Genomic DNA, 11,833 nt, shown 5'->3' on the forward strand with positions numbered 1-11,833 from the left:
GACCCCACTCTATGCCAAGACCACCACAATCTGTTGGGAGCATCAACTTTCTGGATGAGTAGAAGCATCTCTCACCCTACTACCATGGTGCAATGGAAATATCCACCTAAAAGTATATTTTCACTGCATTGTGCTCATCTCTCCTAGTTTGGAGCGTGATTTTCCTGAAAACCAAAGGTCATTGCACAGTGAGGGGAGTACTGATGGGATGCCCCCTCTTCCTCCTGTTTGCTGCTGAATTACCACTGCTGAATATGAGCAGAGGCATTTGACTCAGCCACTATGAAGCTATGGCACATCTTTCTCTGCTTAGCAAATTCTGTCCCACCGTGTCTTCCTTGAGACGAGGAGGCTCAGCTGTCAGTGAGGAGAGGGCCGGGTAGCTTTGGGCGCGGGTGTCATGTGCTGGTGCCTCGCTAGAAGGCGGTGGTGCCAAGCAATGGGCTGCTGCTCCCTGCTCTGCCCCGGGGCAGCTTCCCGGGGCTGCGAGGGGAGGAGGGGGAAAGCTCAGAGGAGGAGGATGGTCTTTGTGGAGAGGAAGGAAAAACGGAGTCTAAAATATCCAGTCCTTTGTGTCTCTAGGAGCTTGCTGCTGACCTGTGGGCAAAGGTGGAAAAGGGCCAGGACAGACAATGTGAGAGGTGGTGGGCCTGCTTGCAAACTGGGGACTATATCCAGAACACCCAAACCTCAAAGGGCCCTGATGTGCTTGGGAGGGAGTGTGGGACAGGTTCTTTCAGTCTGGCTTGGCTGGGGAGAGCTGTGTGGCTGCTCCCTGCCTATTGCACTTCCAGGGCTGGCCCCTGTTTTCCTTCTAAAGCCACAGCATGATGCTTTCCATCCTCCCTGCCATATTATGGATCAGTTGTCTCATCCCAAATGAGGACAACTGTACAAGGAGAAATGGGATAAAGAAAGGGAAATAAGAACAAGAAGGAAGACGGAGCAGGATAAAGGAAGATATGGGGGAAGAAAGCATGTCTGCCAGAAAGAGGAGGGAGCCAGTGGGGCTCCTCAGCTAGGGGCTAAAAGCCCAGTATAAATTTGGAACTGTATTCACACCAGTGTGTGAAGCTGTGAGTCAGGCACATTCCTCCATGCAGTGGTCAAGGTAGCTCTCAGGGGGTTGGCTCAGCGAGGCAGGGCCCACCTCTCCAAAGTCTGTCTGAGTTGAGCTGACAGACTTAGGAGCAGAAATCTACTTGTTCATCCACTGTTTCTGCGGGCCCAGCACACTCTGGAGAAGCAACAAAGCTAGCAAAGAAAAGAGACCTTTCCTCCTGGCTGGCAGAGGTTACCTTGCTTATATTGGTCTTGAAGGAAAAGGCAGTGTCCCTTTCTTGGCTCTTCCATGGTTAAGGAAAACAACCGGACAGAGCTTGTGATGGACAACATCAGCAAAATGAACTGGGCAGCTGGAGGTGAGGAATAGACTTCTCTGGAGCACCCTGTCTGTGTCTGATGAACTCTCCCCATTCTTCCCTTGGCTGCTTTGCTGTTAAGGATAGTCGTGTCCAGTACAGCAAGGGTGGAAGGCAGGAGGAAGGAACAGGTCTCTGAGAGCTTGATTTGCTCTTGCTTAACTTACCCAAAGATGTCTTACAACACTTCTCTCATCAGCCCAAGTCCTAGAGAGGATCCCAAGGGTGGCAGTTTCTTGGAAGAAAGCAGTGGTGGGGGTGATGACAGCAATGACCTAGGAGGGGACAGCCTGGTCACAGGGCCGCTGGGTGCAGTGCTGCTGGTCATGTGCCTCACTGGGATGGTGGGGAACATCTACACAGTGGCAGTGGCCTCTGGCAGGGTGGCAGGCTGCTCAGCAGGCTCCTTGGGGGTCTACATGATCAACCTTGCCCTGGCTGACCTCCTGTACCTCTCCACCATCCCCTTTGTGGTTTGCACCTATTTCACCCACGACTGGTTCTTTGGGGATGTGGGTTGCAGGCTTTTGCTCAGCCTGGACCTCCTCACCATGCACGCCAGCATTTTCCTCCTGACCGCCATGAGCCTGGAGAGGTACTGGGCGGTGGCCCAGCCCCTGCGGGCCCGGCGGGCCAGCAGTGCCTGCCGCAGGCTGGCCAGCGCCATCCTCTGGCTCCTCTCGCTCCTGCTCACGGCCCCCATGATGGCGATGACTCGGCTGCGGGAGGAGGACGGCCCTCGCAAGCGCATCTGCGTCCCCACCTGGACGCCATCGGCTTTCCGGCTCTACCTGACCGTGCTGTTCAGCACCAGCGTCCTGGCACCCGGCGCCGTGCTGGGCATCGTCTACGCCCGCCTGGCCCGGGCGTACCGCTCCTCGGCCTGGGGGCTGGGGTTGCCGCTGCCCGGCCGGGCCCCAGCGCGGCGGCTCCTCTGCAGGATCTCTGCCATCGTGGTGACCTACTGGGCCTGCTTCCTCCCCTTCTGGGCCTGGCAGCTGGCCGGGCTGTACCAGGGAGAGGGGCTGGGCATCGGCCCCACCGCCCAGGCCTACCTCAACTTCGGTGTCACCTGCCTGGCCTATGGCAACAGCTGTGTCAACCCCTTCCTGTACACCCTGCTTGCCAGCAGCCACCGCCGGCGCCGTGGCCGCACTGGGACAGGCATGGCGCGGCCTGCAGTGCCCTCGCAGCAGGCTGCGGGGAGCCACAGCATCCCCCTGGCTTTCAGGGAGCTCTTGGGGTCTGTGAGGGAAAGCGAGGGCTGAGCAGGCTGGGAACATCTGACCTTTGGCTGGGTCATGTTGAGAAATAAAAGTGTGCCACCTTCCATGCCAGCATGCAGTGTCTTCCATCAATGTTGTTGCAGTGCTTTCCCCTTTGCATGGCTGCTCATCCTGCTCAGCTGGGTGGGGAGAGTGCTTGTCTCAGGGATCCTGACTTCATCCTCAGATCCATCAGCTCTCACACACCTTGCAGCCTCCACCTTGCACAAGGCTGGGGAGTGGGTGGAAGGGAGCAGTCAGCTTCGATATGTCTAAATTATATATCTGGGGAACCTTTGCCACCCCTCATCTCCTTGCTAGCAACGGGCCAAGCCATAACAGTCAGGACAACAGTGAGTCATAGATTTCACAAGAACAGTGAGTCACTGCAAGAAACAGCCAGGCGAGCAGGAGACCTCACTAAGGTTCATACTCCTGTGGTAAAGCTAACACTGAGCTTTCTTCGAGAAACCGTCACAGAAAAATCTTTGAAGAATCTAAAGAAAGATTGCCAAGCGCAATTAAGAGGCATTGCGAGATTCCCCTGTAGTACAGTCCGGGGAGTCCAGTACATTTGCTTAGCTTTCAAGATCAGCCCAGCAGAGGAAGCTGCAAGGAGAGAGCTCTCCTCTGTCTCCATCATGACAGTTCATGGCACCCTCACCAGCTCCATGGCCCTGCTGTGGTTGAGGGAAACACCCAATTCTGTGGCCTACCAAATGTACCCATCTGCCAGACTGTGCCAGCACCACTGTGTAAACTGAGCCCGGTCTCTTGCCTTGAGACCATCTAGCCTAGCATAGCTCATTTCCATACTGCTGAGCCTCTCTTCTCCAGAAAGGATGGCTTCATCCTTATCACGCCATGAGAAGAGTCCCCAAGCTATGCTGTCCCCCTACCATGCCTATGTGCAGGGTGGCAATGCTAGATGTCACGTTTACAATTGTAGATGGAGCCTTAAAAAGAGTCTGATGTGATCATCCAAAGCAGATGGGCTTTGGGGCAACACAGGACTTCAAGAGAGATCCAGCTGCAGAGCCTCAAGTTGCTTATACAGCCCAAGTGCCCCTACCTTTCAGCTAAGCTCTCATCTCTCTTCCTTCTCAGACTCACAGTTCCTAGCAGCCCAGCCTCTCTCTGCACAGGCACCCAGGACACAGGACCTGGCAGAGCCTCATGAATTATGAAATAAGAATGGCAGGTACAGCTGCTGCAGGGGAAAGTCCCTGTTCTCCAGCTGCTCTGGAGACTGCTTAATGTGAGGAATTAGCCCAGCCAGGCCTGCAGGGAATTCTGTAGTACATCAAATTGCTAGTGCTTTGTGTTGCTTGTGGCCAAGCCTTTCATTTCAGAGTGACCTGGTAACTGCTGTGCACTGTGGAGAGGGCAGATGCCACCTTTCCTACACCCACTAGGCCCAGCATGCTCAGCAGCAGCACCAAGGCAGCATTAGACTGAGAGACCCCAAGGCAGCTATGAGTAACATCAAACATGCCTGACTGCCTCAGTCTCCTCAGAGTCTGGCTTAGTTTAGACTGAGAAGTGCTCAGGTTCATGTGGGCCAAGTAAAACGGGAATGAAAGCATAGAGCACATATCCTTAGCATCCACCCTCCAGCTGGACATTGCTGCCTCCCTCAGCTCTGGATGTGAACAGGCAAAGCAGAAGGGGCAGAATAAAATCAGACACCTCCACGTTACTGCCCTCCTGTGCCACAGCACACTTTGTGCTCCTACAGTTACTGGAAGAAAGGACTTGGATGAGGAACCCTCTACATGCTCGGCCACACCCAGCAAGGCAGCTTTTCTACTGACTCCATACAGCAGTAAGAGGTCCCAAGCAGACACAGGAATAGGAATTCCTACAGCGTCTACAGAAGGCTGCAGCCAAAACTAGCACAGCTGAGGACCTCCCCTCTTCCATGCCCCACTAGGCTCAGCTAGCCCAGCCACTCAATGCTGTCTGATGTCAGCCAGGAGTGCTTAGTTTAGGTAATTAATTCAGGCAGTGTAAAGTGTCAGTCTAGACCTCAACAGCTTGTGACCTTGCTTAAAGGATGTTTTTACGCTCCTCTGAGTGACAATTAGCCCCAATGCCTCCGCCTGCAACTCTCCTTGGACTTTTAACCTGTGTTTTCAGGATTTTAACCTTCATTCTCTTCTCCATCCATGACTTTCAAGGCCCAAGGCTGGGCAATTGCCTCCACTTAGGGTACTCCAGCAACACTGGCTACCCCATCCACCCACTCCCAGCAAGGTGCCCAACCCACGAGGACTTGCAATATTAAACAGATTAGATTTTGAGACTTAATACATCAAAACTCTTATTTATTGATTGCTTTTTCTGTATCTTTGAGATGGAGGTGTCAGAGGAAGTTATTCCCAGCTGATGGACTGGAGTGTGAAGTCCCCTTGTGTATCAAAGTAGTCAAAGACAGAGAGGTTAAGCCGGTTAGGGAACGTGAACTGGTGGCCTGGCAGGTGGACTGTCACATCACTTTGGTTGACAGCAAAAGTGATCTGCAAGGCAAATGGAAAAGTTAGAGAAAGTTTCCTTGAGCCTCTGCAGCACTGCTGTGCCACCCTCTGCTTCATAGGGTGAACAAGCTCAGCAGAATAACCTGTTCAACAGCAGGAGTGTTACTCTGGTCTCCCAAGAGATGCCCATTCCCTGCTCTGTTCAATAGCAACATCTTTGAGACAGATGGAGCTTAGACATTTGATCCCCACCCTCCATCAGAGCTCAGAGCCCTGAGTGGTGGCACTGGCCAAGCAGGAGAAGCCAGCCAGCTCCTGTACAGACAGCCCTGAGACAGCCCTTGCAGCTGGGTGTCCTGTGCCAAACACCCTCCCTTCACAGCATGTACAGAGAGTCTATATACATATATAAATGTTTGCATGGCTCACCTCTGCTGTGCCCCCTTTCTGGAAAGGAAAGACAGCCTCCCTGTGCTCTGCACCCCACTCTTCCACCTTCTTTGAGTTGCACACGATGGTGTTCACATCGCCATGAGCATCAAAACGGGGATTGAAGTGAAGTCCAAGGAGGGTAGCATCCTTGCCCAGATTCATCACAAAGCTGCAGAGAAAAAAAAAAAGGCAGACATCAATACAGCTGAAAAAAATAAAATCAATACTATGGTAGCATGTTTCTCATTACCATGAGCACCCCTGGGTCTGTTTCTTCAAGCCCTGCCGAGGGTAACCTAAGAGAAACCCTCTGCTAAATTGCACAGCTTCCCTAAAAAGATGATGCTGTAAGAGGCACTTTTTTGGGGTGATAGGCTGCAGAGTGCCATCCCTGGGAGAACACCACTTCCTCAAACCTTTTAACAAGAGAAAGGTTCAGTACACAGTGCCCTGAGCAGACTTCTCACACACGCAAACCGACTCCCAGGGAGTCGGTTGCTTTCCATAGATTTCCTTTCAGTCCTGAACAGTTAGCTAGTGCTGCATCCTGCCTGACAGCCACTGTCTTCTCCCCATCCTGCAGGCAGCTGAAATAATTACCATGTCATTAGCTATCCCAAAGTATCTGCAACAGCAGTGGGAGGAAGTTTCCTAGCCTTGTGTCCACCTTGCCTTCAGGCCTCTCACCCAGATGAGAAGAGGCACATTATTTGGCAAGAGAAAGCCTGGGAGGCTTCACTCAGACAGTACCAAACTTCAAAGGCACTGGGAAGAGCTGGGACTTGTTTCCTGGAACACCGCTAGTTCTGGTACAGCAGCTACAGGCTCCACCTTACCTGCACAAGGGCTGGGGGTTGCTGCACAGGCTTCACTGGGACTCCAGCCACCCCAATCCCTGCACATTTAGGGGTACATTTCCCCTTCAGCCCACCTGCCTGCTCACCACCTTTCTTCCTCCTTTCCCCACTGCCATGTGAGAGCACCAAATCCACTGGGGCATGGAAATGTCCCTACTCCTGGCATCTTCGTGCAGGGGAGAGGATGTGGTGGAGCAGATGATCTCAAACCAGATCTCAGTATAGACACGCTTCCATTTCCTTCACCCTGCACTAGAAGGATGTGGTCACTGCCAGTGTGTGCAGCTGGAACTTCACATCTGCTTTGGCTTAGCCCCTTGGCAGTACTGTGTCTGCAATGTGCATTAGGTGATGACTCACTGGAAGCACTGCTGGTGTTAACCCCTTCTCCTCTTCTCCCCAAGGGACAGAGTCCTTTTGCAGACCCCTCAGTGCGGTGCCCTGGCCATGCCTGGGCAGCACAGCATAACTCACCTCTTGGCATTTGGTGCAACTTTCCCCTTGACAGTGAGGCGCTGGCCAGGCTTGAGACCCAAGTTGGTGCACACTGGTCCCTGGGGAATGTGGAAGCAGAGACATTAGCTCAGTACCTGCTGGCTCACTTGTTCTGAATTGGCAGCTTTCCCTGCTGCCTCACAAGACATGCTTTGCTTTGGACCCACAGAGAAACAGGGAAGCTCCCTTGCCCTAGGGCAAGGCAGCAAGGACATCCCAGAGAAGTTACCCCAATCACATGGTACCTTTGATTGGAGCTCGATTTCCTAATCTGTCTCCTGCTGCTCTCATCAACATCTCTGTATTTCACAGCAGGGAAGTGTAAGTACCTGCACACTCCAATCACACCCACCCCATCCCAAACACACCCATGTGCCTTGCGGGTCTTGTGTCATCCCACACAAATCTGTCTGGGATGGATGGCACGGATGGAGACTCCACTCCCTTCCCCTAGCTCGTGTTTGAACTTCAAGCCTTGCCCAGGTCCAAGGACTCAGACACCTTGCTTCCCATCTCCCAACAGCTGCAGCTTTTTTTTATGTAGATTCAGTAGTTGCAAGAACGTTCTTCTGCTCCACAGAGATACCTGCCCTCCACCTTCTCTCTAGGAGGACCAAAGCATCCTGGCAAACTCATATGTATTCATTTTTCATCACAGCAGAGCCAGGACCTCAAGAATACTGAAAATCTTTTCCTATCCCACCTTAAAAAATAAGCTTGCACTTGGGACAATCCCTGCTTAATCAAGTCAAAGAAGTGTAATCACTCTTCAAACACAAGCATCTCCCTAGCACAACAGCTAAGGAAAGGATCTTGGAGATGCAACTCCCCTACTAAAGCAGGTTCACATACAGCAGGTTGCAGTGTCATGTCCAGGTGGCTTTTGAATACCTCCTGAGCAGCAGACTCCACAACCACTCTGGGCAGCCTGTTCCAGTGCTCAGTCCCCTCACAGTGAGGAAGTTTTTCCTCATATTCAACTCTAACTCCCTTTGTTTCAGTTTGTGCCTCATGCCCCTTCCCCTGTTGCTGGGCAACTCTGTAAAGAGTCTGGCCCCATACTTTTGATACCTGCCCTTAAGATAACCTCTCTAACTTAAGGTATTTGAATGCAGTCCTTGACATTCACAGAACACTTCTGTATGGCACACTCCTTCCAGGAAAGAGAAGAATAACAATTCAATGACTCATGAAAACTTCAGCAGAAAGCAAGCAGCAAGGCCAGAGAAGATGCTCAGACAGCAATAAATGTTACTGCAGCAGCTTCTCCCGACTAGAGCTGCAGTAAAACAGGTTAGGACTCAACCCAGGGAGGATCCCCACACGTACTGCCCCAAAGGGATCCTACAGGAAAAAACCAGAACACAAAACAGCAGCCAGCACTCGGTAGCGGATGCAGCAGGCACCCAGCTCTAACAGACCCTCTGACACCGGGGTTGATGTGCAGGCCAGCACAAGCACCCTCACACCCAGCCAACACAGTCCCACCTGCAGCAAAGCTGCCCCATCCCTTTCCCTACTCACGCAAGACATGGTGCTGCTCTGCAGGGTACTGCTACTCTCCGCTGAGGCGCAAGGGTCCCAGGCAAGTAACTCCCAGAGCCCCACCCTAGGCTTTAAATAGATGCAGAGCTGAGTTGTGCCAGCCCTTCTCCACCCCAGGCACCAATGGGAAGGGGAGCAGGGTTGGTTTTGGGAGGAGGGAGGGTCTATTAGACAGAGCTGCCTCCTCCCACACTCACCCAGCCTCCTCTCCGGGATGCTGAACACAGCCCTTCCAAGCAGGCAGTGGGCCACTCCAGGAGGAGATCCAGCTGTGTGTGACCATGAATCCAATGGAAAATAGTTTTACAATGAATGTTTTATTATCCAAGGCTTTTATCCCACATGGAAAATGGATCAAGACTTGGCGGGAAGGGTCTGTAGTGAGGGGAAGGATCTTCAGCTCACTAGTTAAATCAGGAGTAGAAGAAATGTCACTGAGCACACATAGTGCCTCAGAAGCTCTTTGTAGTCCAGGTGAAACCCCAGTAACAGAGGACTGAAGCTGCATCCAGAGTCACCCAGCTGCACTATGAATCCTTTCTGTCCCTGGAGACTGCCCAGCTGCTGACCCAGCCTTTACCACCCACTTTTGTAGGTATAGGAACAAAAGGTGGGAAAACAGTCCTTTTTCTACAGAACCCATATGTACCTTCAAAGCTGTACAGTTTGTCTTGGCTGCAGGGCAGAGTGAGTCAGGAGGAAGCAGCCTTGGAAGGTTGGGAAGAAATTATCTGGAAATGTGCCATGCCTGGCTCTTGATTCTACCCTGAACACAGCTAGGGGCCTGAGGAAGAAGGGGATGGGGGCAAAATGCTTCCATCACAATAAGCCATAGGATCTATATGTCTTTTATCTGCCTCTGTGTTCTCTCTGTGGCAAGTATGATTCACTGGGTGAAAGGATTCCTTTGGAAAAAGTTACCCAATTACTACATGGCTCAACTGTAATTACACTGAAAGAGGAGGGAAAAATTCAGGCAGTGTGCCAAGTCTGTGGCTTAGAGCTCTCCTTGCCTTGCATATTTGTCTCTAAGTCACAAGACGCTCTGTGATTTCCTTAAGAGGCCCAGAACTGAAACTCTCTGAAACAATTTTTTCTTCCATGACTGTGAGGCCCATCGGTTCCCTCTCTGCTGAGGATGTGAGAGTCCCCAGCCCTGTTACCCCCCTCCAGTATGACCCCTGAGGGTGGCACTACTGAGTACTTCCAGCTGATGCCATCAATGCCAGCAGAGGTAGCAGGGAGACCCTCTTGCCTGCCTGTTGGAGAGGGCAGAAACAGGCCCCAGACTTTGTCCAGGTTGCTGATCACTCCGTGACACAAGAGGCCTAGAGTAAAAGCCAAAGTGGTCTTCTCTGCTCTGACATGCCTGCTCCCCCTTTCTCCTTCTTCACTTGCCTTAGGGGTCAGTCTTGAGCCTGATCAAGGGATCATGTGGTGCAGGACAAGAAGTGCTCCATATGAGGAGGAGAAAAAGTAAATAGAGTCAGCCTCCCTCTACTTGGGATGTGTGTGTTATTAAATCAATTCCTTTCAAATCCAAGGTTTTGTGGGACTAAACCCCAGGCATCTCTCCAAGTACTTGAGCTGCTGCTAGATCCATGGTCTAGGGGGCTGGACTGGTCATGACTGTTGGATGGGGAAGGGAAATGTGTAAATATTTGCTCTCTAGGAGATGGAGGTGGAGGAGGCCTTTTAAAAGCTATGGGGTAGGTTCTGTGTTTTCTGCAGCATTTCTGGCAGCTGAGCACTGTGACCAAACCTTAGCAGCCACCAAGTCCTTGAGTTATGTCTGTCCAGGGACCTTCCTCCAAATGCTGCTGGGGAAATTAGAGACCAGCTAATGGCTAAGAGATGATAATGAAGGAGGGGCTACCATTCCAGAGAAGGTGCTTAAATAGCTTTTCACATCAAGGAAATTCAGGTTCCAGGCTTGAGTCTTTTTCGAGCAGCCTGCATTTGTCTAATAGAAGTCCAGGTGTCTCCACTGGCTTTCATGAAACCTTGAATTAAATGGCATTAGCACAACAGGCTAATACCACAGGCAAGGGGGCCACAGGGTGTCCACCGTCAGGACAATGTCACATCTGCCTTCCTGTTGGAGACATCGTGATGAGATGACAAACTCTAAAACTTCAGCATCAGCTTCCTCACAAGGGATGGCTGAACTGAGGGGAGGAAAGGTCCCTGCTTATCCTGGTGTCACAGCAGGCAGGGATGGTGTCCCCAGGTGTACTGACACCACTCCACCACACTGGAGACACAGAGGTGCTTGCCTGTGATTTTTAGGAGCAATGTGGTGTAGGAAGAGCCACTGTGGGCTGGGAAGGGTAGAGCCAGACTGTCTAGAGCTGGCAGTCTTCACCACCTGTCACCTCCTTCCTTATCAGTGTGCAGTGGGCCAGCCAGGGGATGTGCCAGCAATTTAGCAGCCCATTTGATCTGCAAAGGATGCAGATGAGGAAGATGAGGACAGATCACAACAGACTAGAGTGTTGTGGGCTTGTGTGGGAACTCTACACAGGGTCAGGGCTCTTCTCCTCCACCATTCCTGCCTCTCCTCACCAGAAGAGCTTTCCTGCATAACATTTCAAATCCTAGCTTTGTATTAGAGGGAGAGTCATTGATCTGCATTGTAACTTGGGAGGCAAAGGTCTTCTTTGCTCAGTCCAAAGGGAGTGAGTAGATGTGATGCTGTTGCTTCAAACAGCGCCCTTGTCCATGCCAAACTCTTGGCCAGAGGGAGCCATGAGTGTGGAGAGAGGAGTAATGACTGTGGGATATGACTTCAGCTGTGCCTCACCTTTGGTTATGAGGGTGAGGCAGGTGGTGTTTGCATCTGCACCTGCTTTCTGCAAACTGGGGTTGTGTCCTAGACAAGATGGGGCCAGAAAAGGGAGTGTAGAAGAGCCAGCTGCCATGATGGGACAGACCAAATTCACACAGATGTTCAAGCCCAGGCACCACAGCAAAGACCCCATCAAGCATGTACTATGCTAGGTGTAGGCACCCCATGCAAGACCTGACCATGGGCACCTCCAGTGTGGCCTGTGCTTCAGTCACCTGCTTCCTGGGAGCAACTGGCTAACCTCTCGCTAGCCTTTCCTTGCACAATCTGCTCACTGTCCTTGGAAAGTGCAAATTGCCCTTGTGAGCAATCCCAGACAGTCCTCGAGCTTTTAATGCCTTTGGGGCCTGAACCCATCCCCCAGTGCTGGCTGTAACTCAACTTTCCCATACAAGGGGCCAGATATCCCAATCTGTCCCTAGGGCTGCTCATGGTGCTCCTTGGGGCTCTTTTCTCAGGGCCTCAGCCATCTTCCTACACTCTCCTTGGCACT

The 11,833-nt window shown here is 52.0% G+C and overlaps 2 protein-coding genes across 2 annotated transcripts; one reads left to right on the forward strand and one right to left on the reverse strand.

Moving 5' to 3' along the window:
* Positions 1 to 424: 424 nt before the first annotated feature.
* On the forward strand, positions 425 to 2,689 carry LOC132073926 (urotensin-2 receptor-like). The gene has a single exon (XM_059473241.1). The coding sequence runs from the start codon at positions 1,595 to 1,597 to the stop codon at positions 2,687 to 2,689; it is 1,095 nt and encodes a 364-aa protein (XP_059329224.1). The 5' UTR covers positions 425 to 1,594.
* Positions 2,690 to 4,996: 2,307 nt separating this feature from the next.
* LGALS1 (galectin 1) lies at positions 4,997 to 8,549 on the reverse strand. The gene is made up of 4 exons (XM_059472742.1): positions 8,472 to 8,549; positions 6,927 to 7,006; positions 5,593 to 5,764; positions 4,997 to 5,205 (listed from the first exon to the last, which is right to left on the reverse strand). The coding sequence occupies exons 1-4, from the start codon at positions 8,478 to 8,480 to the stop codon at positions 5,062 to 5,064; spliced, it is 405 nt and encodes a 134-aa protein (XP_059328725.1). The 5' UTR covers positions 8,481 to 8,549; the 3' UTR covers positions 4,997 to 5,061.
* Positions 8,550 to 11,833: the final 3,284 nt, after the last annotated feature.

Source organism: Ammospiza nelsoni, chromosome 5, assembly GCF_027579445.1.
Source record: "Ammospiza nelsoni isolate bAmmNel1 chromosome 5, bAmmNel1.pri, whole genome shotgun sequence".
In the NCBI taxonomy this organism is placed as follows: domain Eukaryota; kingdom Metazoa; phylum Chordata; class Aves; order Passeriformes; family Passerellidae; genus Ammospiza; species Ammospiza nelsoni.